Source organism: Sinohyriopsis cumingii, unplaced genomic scaffold (genome assembly GCF_028554795.1).
Source record: "Sinohyriopsis cumingii isolate HCF-2022 unplaced genomic scaffold, ASM2855479v2 utg002106l, whole genome shotgun sequence".
NCBI classification, from domain to species: Eukaryota; Metazoa; Mollusca; class Bivalvia; order Unionida; family Unionidae; genus Sinohyriopsis; species Sinohyriopsis cumingii.
The window spans coordinates 706,634-719,387 of record NW_028316131.1 but is presented as its reverse complement, the minus strand read 5'-3'; the positions used below and the strand labels follow the sequence as shown (position 1 = coordinate 719,387).

The following is a 12,754-nucleotide window of genomic DNA, read 5'->3' as shown; positions in this document are numbered from 1 at the left end:
ATACAAATGACAGTGAGGGCGGTCATACAGAATGTCAGCTTTTAAGAAGCATATAGTGTCCCTCTAAAACAAAAATATGGAATTCTTTGTTAAGAAAAAAGCTAAAATAAATATAAATATGACAGTTTATTGGCATATCAATTTTCCTAAAGTGCTATTCCAGATAGTTTGAAAAAAAAAACCTGTTTCAAATGACACAATACATAACGCACATACTTCACTGAAACGTTTTGCACCAAGGATATGCACAGGGTAAATATTATGGCCTGATTGGCAGTACATTGAAATAATATGGTGCACATACATTATTTAGCGGTTGCAAGCACTGACAAGAGTCTTTGAAGCTTAAAAAAGCTAGCTATAATTCACTGTTTCTTTCATATAATAGTCTGACTTTCAGCATATCTAAATAATATATTTAAATTCCACATCTGTACAAGAAAAATTGTATATTAAAATAATAAGCTGTGCATGCATCTCAATATACAGATGAATAGTATTAATATTATAATCAATTATTCAATCAGCTACATTTTCGTTTCTTTCCATCTCCTGTGTTGCAGGACATTGGCTTTCCATGTGAAATTTGTGTCAAACTTTGCATAAAAACTACACATGTTTGAGATTTGAAGAATATGAATTTTTAGAGAACAAACAGTTACATTAGGGATCATTACTAAAACCCAAAAATATCTTTGGACATTGGAAAAGTTATCACATGCGTTAGAATTTGTACACAAATTAGACAGTGAAAAGAGAAAACGTTGTACGAGATCTTGAACAGGTCTTAGATATTGACCAAATATTAGCACTAGGATTGCCCTATTGTTATCAGATACGTTTGTGCTTGTGCTTGGTTTAACCACTCTTAATAATATATTACCACTTACAATAGAGAATATTACTGTACATAAACCGCATAGCCGGTCTGTAATCGTCAATGAATGCATGTATACTATTCACAAAGTGGGTAATGTCCCCGTAAAAATAAATATTTGCCTATATATGTTCATTGGTGTAAACACGAAGCTATATATTTTATGCTTTCTTTTTAACTGGAACTCCAGACTACAGAGTATTTCCCTCTTACAAAGATATTGCTGCTTGTATGCACTTTTTAAATCACATACTAAAAACATTACACAGGATATATATGGTAAAGTGCACAAACCTGTATGATCTCTCCAATGAGGAAGGAAGTTACCCACACAAAAAGAATAATTTCTAGTGCTGAAATCTTTGGCTCCAGCGTACTGATTACAAAGTAGATGTACAGGCTGAGAAAGGCTATGAAGAATTTCTGAAATGAGACAGAATCTTGTTAATGTGTTTATTGCAAAGAGGTGCTTCTCGCCTTTACTTAAAATCTCAGAGCTACTATATATTCCTTTCATGTTGGCTTTTTATTCTGCATTCAGCAAACTACAAAACAAAAGTGTCACAATTGATTGTATTCGATTTATAAAAAACTGAAATGAATGTCGTTTATAATGAAGGAACTATACGCAAAGTCGGACGTTATAATAACACTCTCATTGCAATAGTATCATCTTTCATATGGTTTTAAACGTGGGTACCACTTTCATGAAATAAGATCTTAGTGTGGATGTGTTCAAGTAATAAAACGGTTCATGGAAACAGATATTGATAATTGAAAAGAGCCTTCTTCCGTTTCAAATGTGTGTATCTACCTGCATCAAAACACACACATGCAAAAGCAAATATATAAAGTGCCCGTAATTATGAAAGTTCTGACAAGAATTAATTTCAACTCACAGTAACAATTAGTTTCATGTAATTTCTTTAAACTTATTTTCCCAAAACGTTTTGAAAATCGATCATTTCAATATGATAAGGGAATATACTTTATTTAGATCTATAATATTAAAGAACTACAAAAGAGCTCGAGTATAGCATAAAGGACGTTCATAATAGAACTTTATGGCATAGACTAAAATTCGTTTGAATTTTAATTGTAATGATTCTCTGCATATACAGATGCAATTTTATCAATATGCCTCATTAGGTATGACATGAAATCAAATGCTTTCTAAACCAATTTTCGACACGGTCATCTGAATAATAATAATAATAATAATAATAGTAACAATAATAGTAACCCGTTGATTTACAAAGGTTTGACAAGATTTATTGCATGGAACTATTCCTCATTTTGTCTATAATATATGCATATTTGCATGCATATTCGTAGTAATTAGTGGCACAAAGAATACATAAAGGCAAATATCATTATTAATTCGTTCATTAGAAAACAAAAATGCCCTCCCAAACAATTCACAACCTCATACTTGAAAAGAAAGATAAATAAAATTTAAAATGCGCTAAATTTATATAAGTGATTTATTTATTTAAGTTGGTTATTTAACGTTGTATGAGAACATGTTCCATTTAGTAATATTGTGTATATACAGTACTTAAATAGAGAGGTAACAAGTAGTTGGTTTGAAAATGTATACTTTAAGTTATACTATTAAACATGTTTGACTATATTGTCCATTGAATAGGTTCGTATTTAAATGCATTTATAGTCACACTTTCTCTAATTTGTTTTGGTATACTTTTCAATATTTGTGGCATAAAATATTGAAAATGCATTTAGTATTCTTTATTAGGTTTAAAAATGGAACGATAGCTGAAACTAATCTTAAACTGGATGTGTCGCATTGCTAGAAATAGTTCCTTGCAATGTAATTCTACAGTGTATTTAAATCATTGCGCATAAGGCTAGTTTTCTTAAAATAGAATGTGTTCACTTACCATTTTACTGCATTTTTCATGTTTTGGATTATCGTAGAAGGGCCTGCGCATTATTTTGCATCAGGAATAATTTGCAGATATTCTTGTCAGAGTAAAGAAAAGTGATCACAAATATGTAACCACCATTTCCATGACAACAAGCAGAATAGTCTTTAGAACATTGTTATTTTTTGCAGATATAAATTATTGTAAGTGGAAAAAAGCAATTCGTTTGAGTTAAGCCCAGTCATAGAGGAGAAAATTTGTTGACATATCATTGTGTTCAATCATAATGATTAAACCATCACTGTTCCAGATCATTTGCAAGTGTGTAATCAGCGGAAACGTATCATTGAAGTCAGATTTTACTCAATGTACAAAACGTAAAACACATTTATTTAGGTAATCAGAACAGTATACAAGTATGGTTTAGTTTTTTTATAAGAAAAGGTCGTAAAGGATCCGTGATGTAGGAGACGATGACTTTTTCAAAATTATGCAACACTAAAATAAAATAAAATGGAACAATTTTCACTTTGTCATTAGCATCAGCGTAGGTGTGGTCACGTTTGAGATTTGCGTACGCTGTAGACATAATATCTACATTAGTTATTATGGAGTATATGACATTCCTCAAAACTGCAGCACTACCCAGGATGGTTGGCACTCCATTACAGCAATCCAGATGCAAAAAGTTAATTTTCTGTTCTGGGAATAACACTACAATATCTTAAGTGAATTCTGAGCAACAGTCGGATCCAGTTGTACAAGAATTACCCTTATAACCACGAATTATAGTTGTATTACGCTTAGCCTTCTCTCAGATAATGAGATTAACCAAGACTGCATTAAATAAAGAAAATACAAAATAGTCCACTGTCAGTTGGACGTTAAATACAGAATTTTCTTATTCGTTTATATAATTTCTCTGCGGATCTACAATTTGAATGTATGAAAGGACGTATTAAGTTGACGCGGTCTAATGCTCTAACCCCAATGAGCTATCAACAAATTTTCTTTGAGTACCCAAAAACCCACCAGCACTGCCTCAGGATATGGCAAGTATTGACTGGGGGTATTGCTATGATATAACATAAACTCTCTTGTCATCATAATTTGATCAAATTGCATGTACTGCATCAAACGTCGCACACCGGATGATCATTTAGATCAAAGAGATATACTTTTACTTGCCAATGCTTTAACTTTATGCATTAGACTAGTTATGGTAGACATTCCATCTACATGTCATAAAATATACTTTGGAAACATTTTTTGGCAACCTTTTATACTGACATGAATTTATGGGCCCCCACTTATCTAATGGATGCTCAGGTAGTATATTAGATTATAACGTGTGAAAACTATTTTTTCTCCCTCATTCTTTGGGATCTTTCCTTTGACCTATGGTCTGCAAAATCGATAGGATGCGCTTTTATGTAGGGGGCACACAGTTCATAAAATGTACGTATGTTTTGTGGCACAGGTCCAATCAATCTCCAAAACAATGGTTATTATGCACTGAATGCTAGACATCTACAACATTGCGCCAAGTGGCAGCAAACATAAAAATGCCTAGGAAGTACTTCATTATTTCATTAAGCTCTGGTGACATTTCCATGGACCTACGTTGACGTTTGGTCAAATTATATTTTAATGAACTTAATGCCAAAACCAGGGAATATCATAATAATATTAATATTAACAAAATGATGTAGCAAAATAGGTAACTTAATTAGTTTCATGAACTTATCTAACTTGCGCTCTTCTATTGTCTATAGTAAATACAGTATAAATAGCGGAATCTGATACGAATTATTGACTTCGAATAAAAGTTATTGAATTATTCTCATCTGAAAATCAATCAACGTTTAGACATATAAGAATAAGCACAATTCAGAACATAAATATATTAAATTTAATGTTTTGAAAATACAATCAGTGAAAAAGAAAAGCAGCAGATATCTATATTACTCTGAACTGTCCGAATATCTTATCTGCATTCATGATTTACTCATCTACCACGATGAGTAGCTTAACAACGTGAAAAACTACGTACCTCAGAAATGGAAGATTTGACAAAGAAAGTACTAGAATATTCATGAACAACTTTATACTTTGCAAACACACATGTTAGCACTTTAACAAAAATTGTGTTTAGTTTAAATTACGATGAAGATATACATAACACTGTCCGAGAAGTTTTTGAAAACAAATAAAGCAATGTGGCCACGTATTTTGAAATTATTTGTTACTTTTAGCGTACAAACGGTTCCCTCTGAGTAGGTCGGCGTAGGGATAATATTCACAAATTGGAAAGTAAATTTCCAGATAGCAGATTCGCTTCTTTAGCAGCTTAGGTGCAGAGTGCAAGGACCTACATAATTTCTTAATATTTTTAACAGAGAGCATCTGCATGCAAATATTAATAAGGTTGTGAAAGCACTACAAAGCAGCTATAATAAATATATGCAATGCGCCTTCCTGTCATATTATAAAAAGTGAGCAATGGAGGCAGGACCATTGGAGGTATAGTGATTAGCGTGCCGAGCACGTGACGAAAAGGTTGCAGGCTCGAAAATAATTGTCTTGATGCTAAATAATATATTGCAGATTTTGTGTATGTGCCTAATACAGTAAGATGCTGATGTTTAAATGCGTCGTTTCAAGTATTAAATTGCATAACAATGTACACGCGTACAGTCTGGATAATAAATTGCACATTGGATATTTGAAACTTACAACATTATACATAAATATAATGATGGGTGCGTTATAGAAAGTTGTGACTTTCTCCCATGCTGTGAGGACTCTCTTGCCATTTGTTGTTCTATTTGAATTGCCATTTGCTTGGTGTATGTTTTCATTTGCTGCATTTGTATCTGGTTTGTAATTCACTTGCTCGGATGTGCCATTTATCAAGTTGTTTGGATCTACTTTGCTGAAATAAAGAAAAACATTTGTAAGGGTTTTCGAACACTTCGTCTATATTTTAAAATTTTGAATGATGGATACCTATTTTGCAATGTTATATCATTCTTGTGTATTTATAACACTATATGCGATTGTTAGATAGCATGGAGACTTTGTCAATCCCAAATGCACGCACCCAATATTGCCTGTCTGATCTGAAACATTGCTCATATTGTAAAACCATAATTTCTTGTACAGACATCATATTTAACATTCACCACAAACTTTGAGATGCAAACCTAAGATTGTATGTTCTTCATATTGATCTCACACATTTTTCATAAATGTTCTATAAATGGCGCCTGTTAATCTTGTCGTGTCACAAACTCTTGCCGGCGACATTGCCATTGGGTTTATTGTAACATTGACATTGAGTAGGTGGCCATGACCATGCTAGAAAATGTCAAATTAAAATTTCATTACAAGATCTCCACAGGTTCAAAAGTTAAACAAGGTCATATATAAAGATCATATAATTAAATTGTCCCATTGACCTTGACCTTAAGGCAGATAATGTATCATAAGAACTTCAAACAGTCTGCTCCTGATGAATTTATGTCATATATTAATCTCATATTTCTTGCAAATATGTTTGATCAGCACAAGTATGTATAAATGTCCATGAATGTTGAATTTATTTGTGAACTGATCGTATAAACCTATCCTGAGTAATAATGGGAATAAGACACTCTCTTTCTTTATATATTTTTACAGTTCCTCCATATACATTCAATATTTTAAAAACATAACAGGTCTGGTCAAAATGTTAGACGTCATAGTTGACTGATTACTGATAATCTCAGCTAACGTGATAGAAGATCAGCATGTGGATCTGGCCTGTATCATATTCAACCAAAATCATTAAAAAAAGCATATTTAATACGTTTATCATACTCTTTTATAATTACATTCGTTCAAATCAGACTAGCAAATGCAAGATCACATAATGAATATGCACAGGTTTCATTCATAAACAAATAAAGCATTATGTACGCGTTTCTCTTGTGTTAGTATATCTGTTACATCTTTGTATTCAAAATGTAATTTATATAATTTACAAATATTAATGTCTGGAATTGAGTTTTAACTAGGAAAGTTTTATAATGACCATCTCTGATATATTTTGTATTTAACATTATTAATATTAACTCCTTTTTTTTAAAATCCAAATAGTACTATTGACAAAAGAATTAAAGCATAGCTCATAATAATATATGATCATACCATAACATTGTTATCGCCATTTATTAAGTTTCATGTTAGGTAACGGTCACTTACAATTAGTACATAACACTGACATCATACATCTGCAAAATTAAAATTGAAATTTGATTCCAAAGCAATATCCCTACTACTTATTATAAGTTTTCTTTTACCGTGCTTAGTATTGTCAAATGAAAAATGGCATATAATCCCATAAGCAAAATATATTTAAATTAGTTCCAGTGTCGATGTCCCGAAACGTCGATTGCCCCTTGAATAACTGTAGTTGCTGGATCAACGGTGCGTTGTAATAACTGTTCAGGATAGTAAACATTTTAATTCTAGCAAAGATCACATTACACTTGCATGATCAAATACAAAATTAATTTCATGTTGCCTTTTACTTCTGATTCATCCTGAGATTCAACAAAAATATGTCTTGGTAATTGTTGCATTTTGGTAATTTTCCATATTTGTATTTCATTCATAACAGCTAACTTGTTCTAATATACTTTTATCTGTTTAAAATATCTTTTCATGCCAACTTTTCTATGTCTGTGATTCTAGCCATTGAGAGCGACATTTCAATATGTGACATTCATAACCTAATCAGGTTAAATTTAACTTCATTGAATCGTTCACACCCTGATTGGTTAGTGGGTTTAGATATTAACAAACATTATGAAGTTATTCCATTAGTTATTTGCCTTCATTTACATTTCAAGATATTGTAGGAGACAAATGGTTTATCGCTATTGTGCTTATAATATTAAATGAATTCAGATTATATTCATTAGATTAAGATTTAAAGGCACCATATATCAATTATGTTTATATATTAGCTACTAGTGTCTGCACACAAATTTTTTATTAATTGAATCTCCAGCAGTTTTGTTTGTTTTTCTGGTTTGGTCAATATACCATTTAATAGTACCATCTTTGTCTTCAACTGGACCTTTAATATTTTAATAAAATTATTGCTCATATTTAATGTTCTTGATGACGTAGCATTGATTTCTTATTTCATACCTTAACTTGATAAGATTTAAGATCAACCTCGACCAATTTGTTGATACACAATTTGTATTATTAACTTCTTAATATTTATAACAATATTAAAAGTTAAAATTGAAAGTGCTCTGTTTCAAGTGTATGCTCGTAAAATAAGTCCCAGAAAAGAGTAAGAGACAACAAGCTTTGTAAAATGTAACACATAATTTATTTCCCTAGAATACAAAGTGAAAATGAGAAAAATTAACTTACAGTACTGCGAATTAAATCCCAAAATACTCCAAGATTTAAAGACACAAGTACTAGTAATTTAAAGTCCGAAGTAAAATACAGTAAAATTTCCGACAACATTCAAAACCTGAAGGAGATGACATGTCTTTTATAGCTTATATAGTGTCGATACGTCAACAGTATTTTTTTGAATGACAGTAATACAAATCCGGGTTTGAATTTATTATAATTTCCAGTGAATGTCTTTATCCAAGAATTTTATCAGAGCACTTTTGTATTTCCAGAGAAAATAATCACTTGAATTCAATAATTTGAACATGAAAGATTCCAGCCGAAAACTACTGGTCACAACTTATAACATGAAACTTGTAAGTAATACATGTTACAGCACGAAATATGAAGTCCTCACAGTTACAATTTATCTCTACTTGACCTCAGATTACTATTTACATTTTCTAAAAACAACTATTACCTACTGAAAAATAACCTTCCAGAATGATTAAATATTTACAACACAATAATCTGGTTTTTTTAGTATTCAGTAAGGAAATTCCAAACCATTGATCAAACCAAACATATTTACGTCTTCGATTAATAATAAGCCTGATATTAAGCTCAATCATAGAGAGAATAATTTAATTATGTATTATTTGTTTACACTGAATAATAAAAATGTCAACTTGGGTTAAGCATAAATGACCTCAGTTTTGAACAAGGTCAAGTCCAACCTACAATCTTACATTACAATAGCATGTACTAAAATATCTAAAACATAACTAACAAAAAGTTAAATTAAATATACTTAGCAGTTGTTCCGTATTTGTTCTATATCTAAGTATATTTTCATCAGATGTCATTGTATTCACATGATTTTATTCTCAGCAGGTTCTAGATGGGTTATACTCATGGCTGAATTGCTTCAACTATAGTAAGCCTGTTTAAGAAATACATGCTGGGGACTTGAAGTAATATAGCATAGTATATTCTGTCAAATGTCGCATACGAGTCAGTAGTGTGAGGAATTTAACCTTGTTGCTATCCAAAGCAGCGAGAATCAATATATCGTACAATTAATATTTTCAAAATAGATATTGTAGCAAACAGTTTGAATGTCAGCTTCACACAATTTTCATTTATTGCAGATAAACATCAGTACACATGTTTTGGTAAACAAAATCATGGCATAGCGCTTAACAAGAGTATACTCAACAATCGTTGTGGCAGAAATAATAGATGTGCAACCAGCACCATTTTCGCTTAGTACTTGCTGACAAACCCATGTCATCATGCCATAATCATCGTATATCCAAGGTGTGTAGTGGTAAGATTTGTACTAGTCGTCATGACAACCATACTGGATTCACCTATGGCACCATTTTCAGCTAAGGTAAATCAATTATTATAAGAAGTCTTTTGGTGAAATCAAAATCTTCCACATAGTAATTTCCATTCGGTAAGAGTAGCAATAACAAGTTCTTGTATTGGCTGTTGTGTCCGCCATATTAGACGTCATGTCTGCATCATTTTAATTTAAGACCAACCGGATGTCATGAGAACTCTTATGGTAAAAACCCCAAATCAATATGACGTTATGTTTATGTAGATTTCTGATGATAAGATTTGTAAGATGGTTGCCATAGTGGATGCCATATCAACAGCATTTTAATTTTGGACTAGCCACAAACCATCAAAACTTGTGCAAGCCACATACTGATTCAATCATTCTTTCAGAAGCAGTGGCTATAAAAAGATTTTCAAGATGACCAATGTGACGGTCACATTGAACGTCAGTGCAGCACTATTTCCATTCAGGATGAGTCAGACACGAAAAGAAGGCCGTTACGAAAACAATATGTTGACAGAACGATCCATTCCTGAGGAGTAACGATAACAATATTTTCAGCTGGCTAAAGTGATGATTATAATTAATATTAGATCGGCGGCAAAATAGGACATCACAAAGGTACCGTTTTCTTTTAAGACCAACTTGTAATTGGTTAGAGGAAAGCCTGTGCTGATATCACTATCAGTTCAGAATAAGTAACAGTAACACAATTTTCAAGATGGTTGTCGGCTGTGCTGCTGGTCAGATATGCACGGTCGTGATTCCGGACTAAATGTATATCGTAAGAGATCTTTGAAAGATGGATCCCAAGATTATCCGGTAGGCATCTATGGTAAAAATATGTTTTTCATTTAGGACCATCTTGGCCATGTGACCAATGTGTGTACGTTTCAGAGCAATCATCCAAATAGCTTAAGAGGAAGCAGTTGTGACATCAAAGTTGTGCTGACGAATGGATAGTCATACGACGGATGACGGACAACAGACCAACCTATATGCTCTTCTGGTTTATAACAAGTATAGTTAAACAATTAGGTCAGTGACGAAGCCCAACGACACACTAAATCAGTACAAACACCACAACCAACAACTGCAGTAGCACCCAGAAACTGAAGAAAACACCATTTGGAACTAGCAATAATAACCACCTAAATTTGTTTGAAATAAATTTTCATAACTCATATATTTGTGAATTAGTTCTATGTGTCTGTAAACAATTATAATAATAATGTAAACATATGTTTTAAATTGTGAAACATCCGGTTGTAAACATTCTGTGTAGAGAACTAGAAATAATAAATAGTACAAAGCGTAAAAATGGCAGTTGAAGTATATACATGGAGCTAAGTGGAACTAAATCTAGTACGTACACTACCAACCTTTGGAATTAAAAGTATCTGTTGAAAATGTCATAAATTTAACCTCTAACCGGATTAATATATTGAAGTAAACTTAGAAAATATTTAATTTAATTTAACGTTTGGCTATACAACACTATCAAAAGAATTTACATTTAACTTAGGATGGATCATTATAGAAATCAATTTAATTCATGTTGCATGTGGTCTGTATTAGTTGCATTTTATTCTGAAAAAAGTGATACAAAATGCACAATAAAATACAAACTTCATATTGTCATTTTTAAGCTGAAAAACGTTAATACCGATATATCAATTAGGGTTTCTTGACGGGAAAATGTTCTATATCCCTACAAATCTTCAAGGGAAAAGAAATAATATTGACATGCATCTAATATCCCAAAAAAATCAATTCGCCTTAATTAATGATAGCTCAGACGTTTTATATAATTAGTGGCAGACATGTGGGCTAAACCAGTTTCAAGAAGATGTTTACAAACTTTAATACTAATATACTTTGGAAAATCATATTACTGGTTTGTAAAGGAATTGAATCTGCATAACATCAATATGAATATTTTCCTCTCAAGGTCAATACCACAATATTAGTTGAAGCTGTATGTAAATTTACAGATGAATACAATGATTGTCAATAAAAGAATGTGCTTCTTTGATACCTAAAATGTGGCTATTTATTGTTGATCATGAACTAATTAATAAAGGAAAAGATGTGTCAAGACTCGTTGTTAAAATTAAGAATGCATACAATATGGAAGTACCGAAGAAGACTATTTACCGTAGTTTTGATGAACGACAGCAAGATAACTTCTGGATTACACACATCCGTTGATACATGCAATTAGAAATTAACGCGAATATGAACATATATACTTAAAGCAATTAATAGAGCATGCAAATAGTTTCTCATAAGATTAAACAAAGCCATACTTAAACACAAAACGCGATGAGTAGAAATATAACATTTAGATTCCAAGATTTACTTAGACCTATATGCCCAAGTTTCTGTGGTGAATACAAAGGGTGTAGTATATACTGTAAGGACGTTTTTGTGTATTTTACAAAACAAGATCAATTGCAATAACATCACTAACAAGGAAACATGGTTTGTATACTTGATTTACTTTGTTAACTGTTACTAACACAAAGTCTTAAATTATATTGGTTGGACGCTCAGTCAACTTTGCACTTAGCACCTGCGTTTTGTTTAGAATAGATGAATAACTCGTGTAAATCTTGTAAGTGACTCATTTTGAATACCTGGACGGAGCTAGCGCAAAACATTTTTGAAATTTAACACAAAGGTCAGGGCCTGCAAGTCGAGCCTACAATCACAAAATTCCAAGAAATCCATTGACGTTGATCCCAATGTTAAACATTTGAGTGAACATCATGAAAATTCAACTGTCATGACTAAAAATGTGTCATTGTAGGTATGAAAAAAATTTAAGCAGTGATTTAGGCAGAATAAGCAAATGAAACAATACTTGAGCCAAGCCCTTATTGATAACTTTATATGACTGTGACTTTGATAGGTTGTAGGACAAACATGCATGCTACAGAATGAGTTGTTTTAGGTTTAATAACTAAGATCAAGTGTTTAGAAATCTATTTAGGGTTTAAGAAATATAAGCAAATGTAAATGCTTTACCAAAAGTCTTAACACAAGTTCTGCCCAATTGTTACAGTCTGGAAAACAAGTGCATTACGGTAAAAGGTGCAAGTAAGCATATTGCCAAATGAATTACCGAAACATCGAACTGATACACCTCAAGCAGAATAACGATCAATCAAGTCGTGGGTAATCGTGTATCGAGATTGATATCAATGATTTTGTGAAATGCTATACAAATAATTT

At 32.0% G+C, this 12,754-nt stretch overlaps 1 protein-coding gene across 1 annotated transcript in view; it reads right to left on the bottom strand.

Annotated features, from left to right (window-relative positions):
• Positions 1 to 377: 377 nt before the first annotated feature.
• The window catches only part of LOC149771143 (transient receptor potential cation channel subfamily M member 3-like), a 31,022-nt gene continuing 18,645 nt past the window's right edge, over positions 378 to 12,754 (bottom strand). The window contains exons 6-9 of the mRNA XM_089948818.1: positions 11,675 to 11,706; positions 5,500 to 5,698; positions 1,172 to 1,300; positions 378 to 431 (exon numbers count right to left, since the gene is read on the bottom strand). Coding sequence (XP_089804944.1) covers positions 378 to 431; positions 1,172 to 1,300; positions 5,500 to 5,698; positions 11,675 to 11,706 — 414 coding nt within the window. The remainder of the gene's footprint in view (positions 432 to 1,171; positions 1,301 to 5,499; positions 5,699 to 11,674; positions 11,707 to 12,754) is intronic.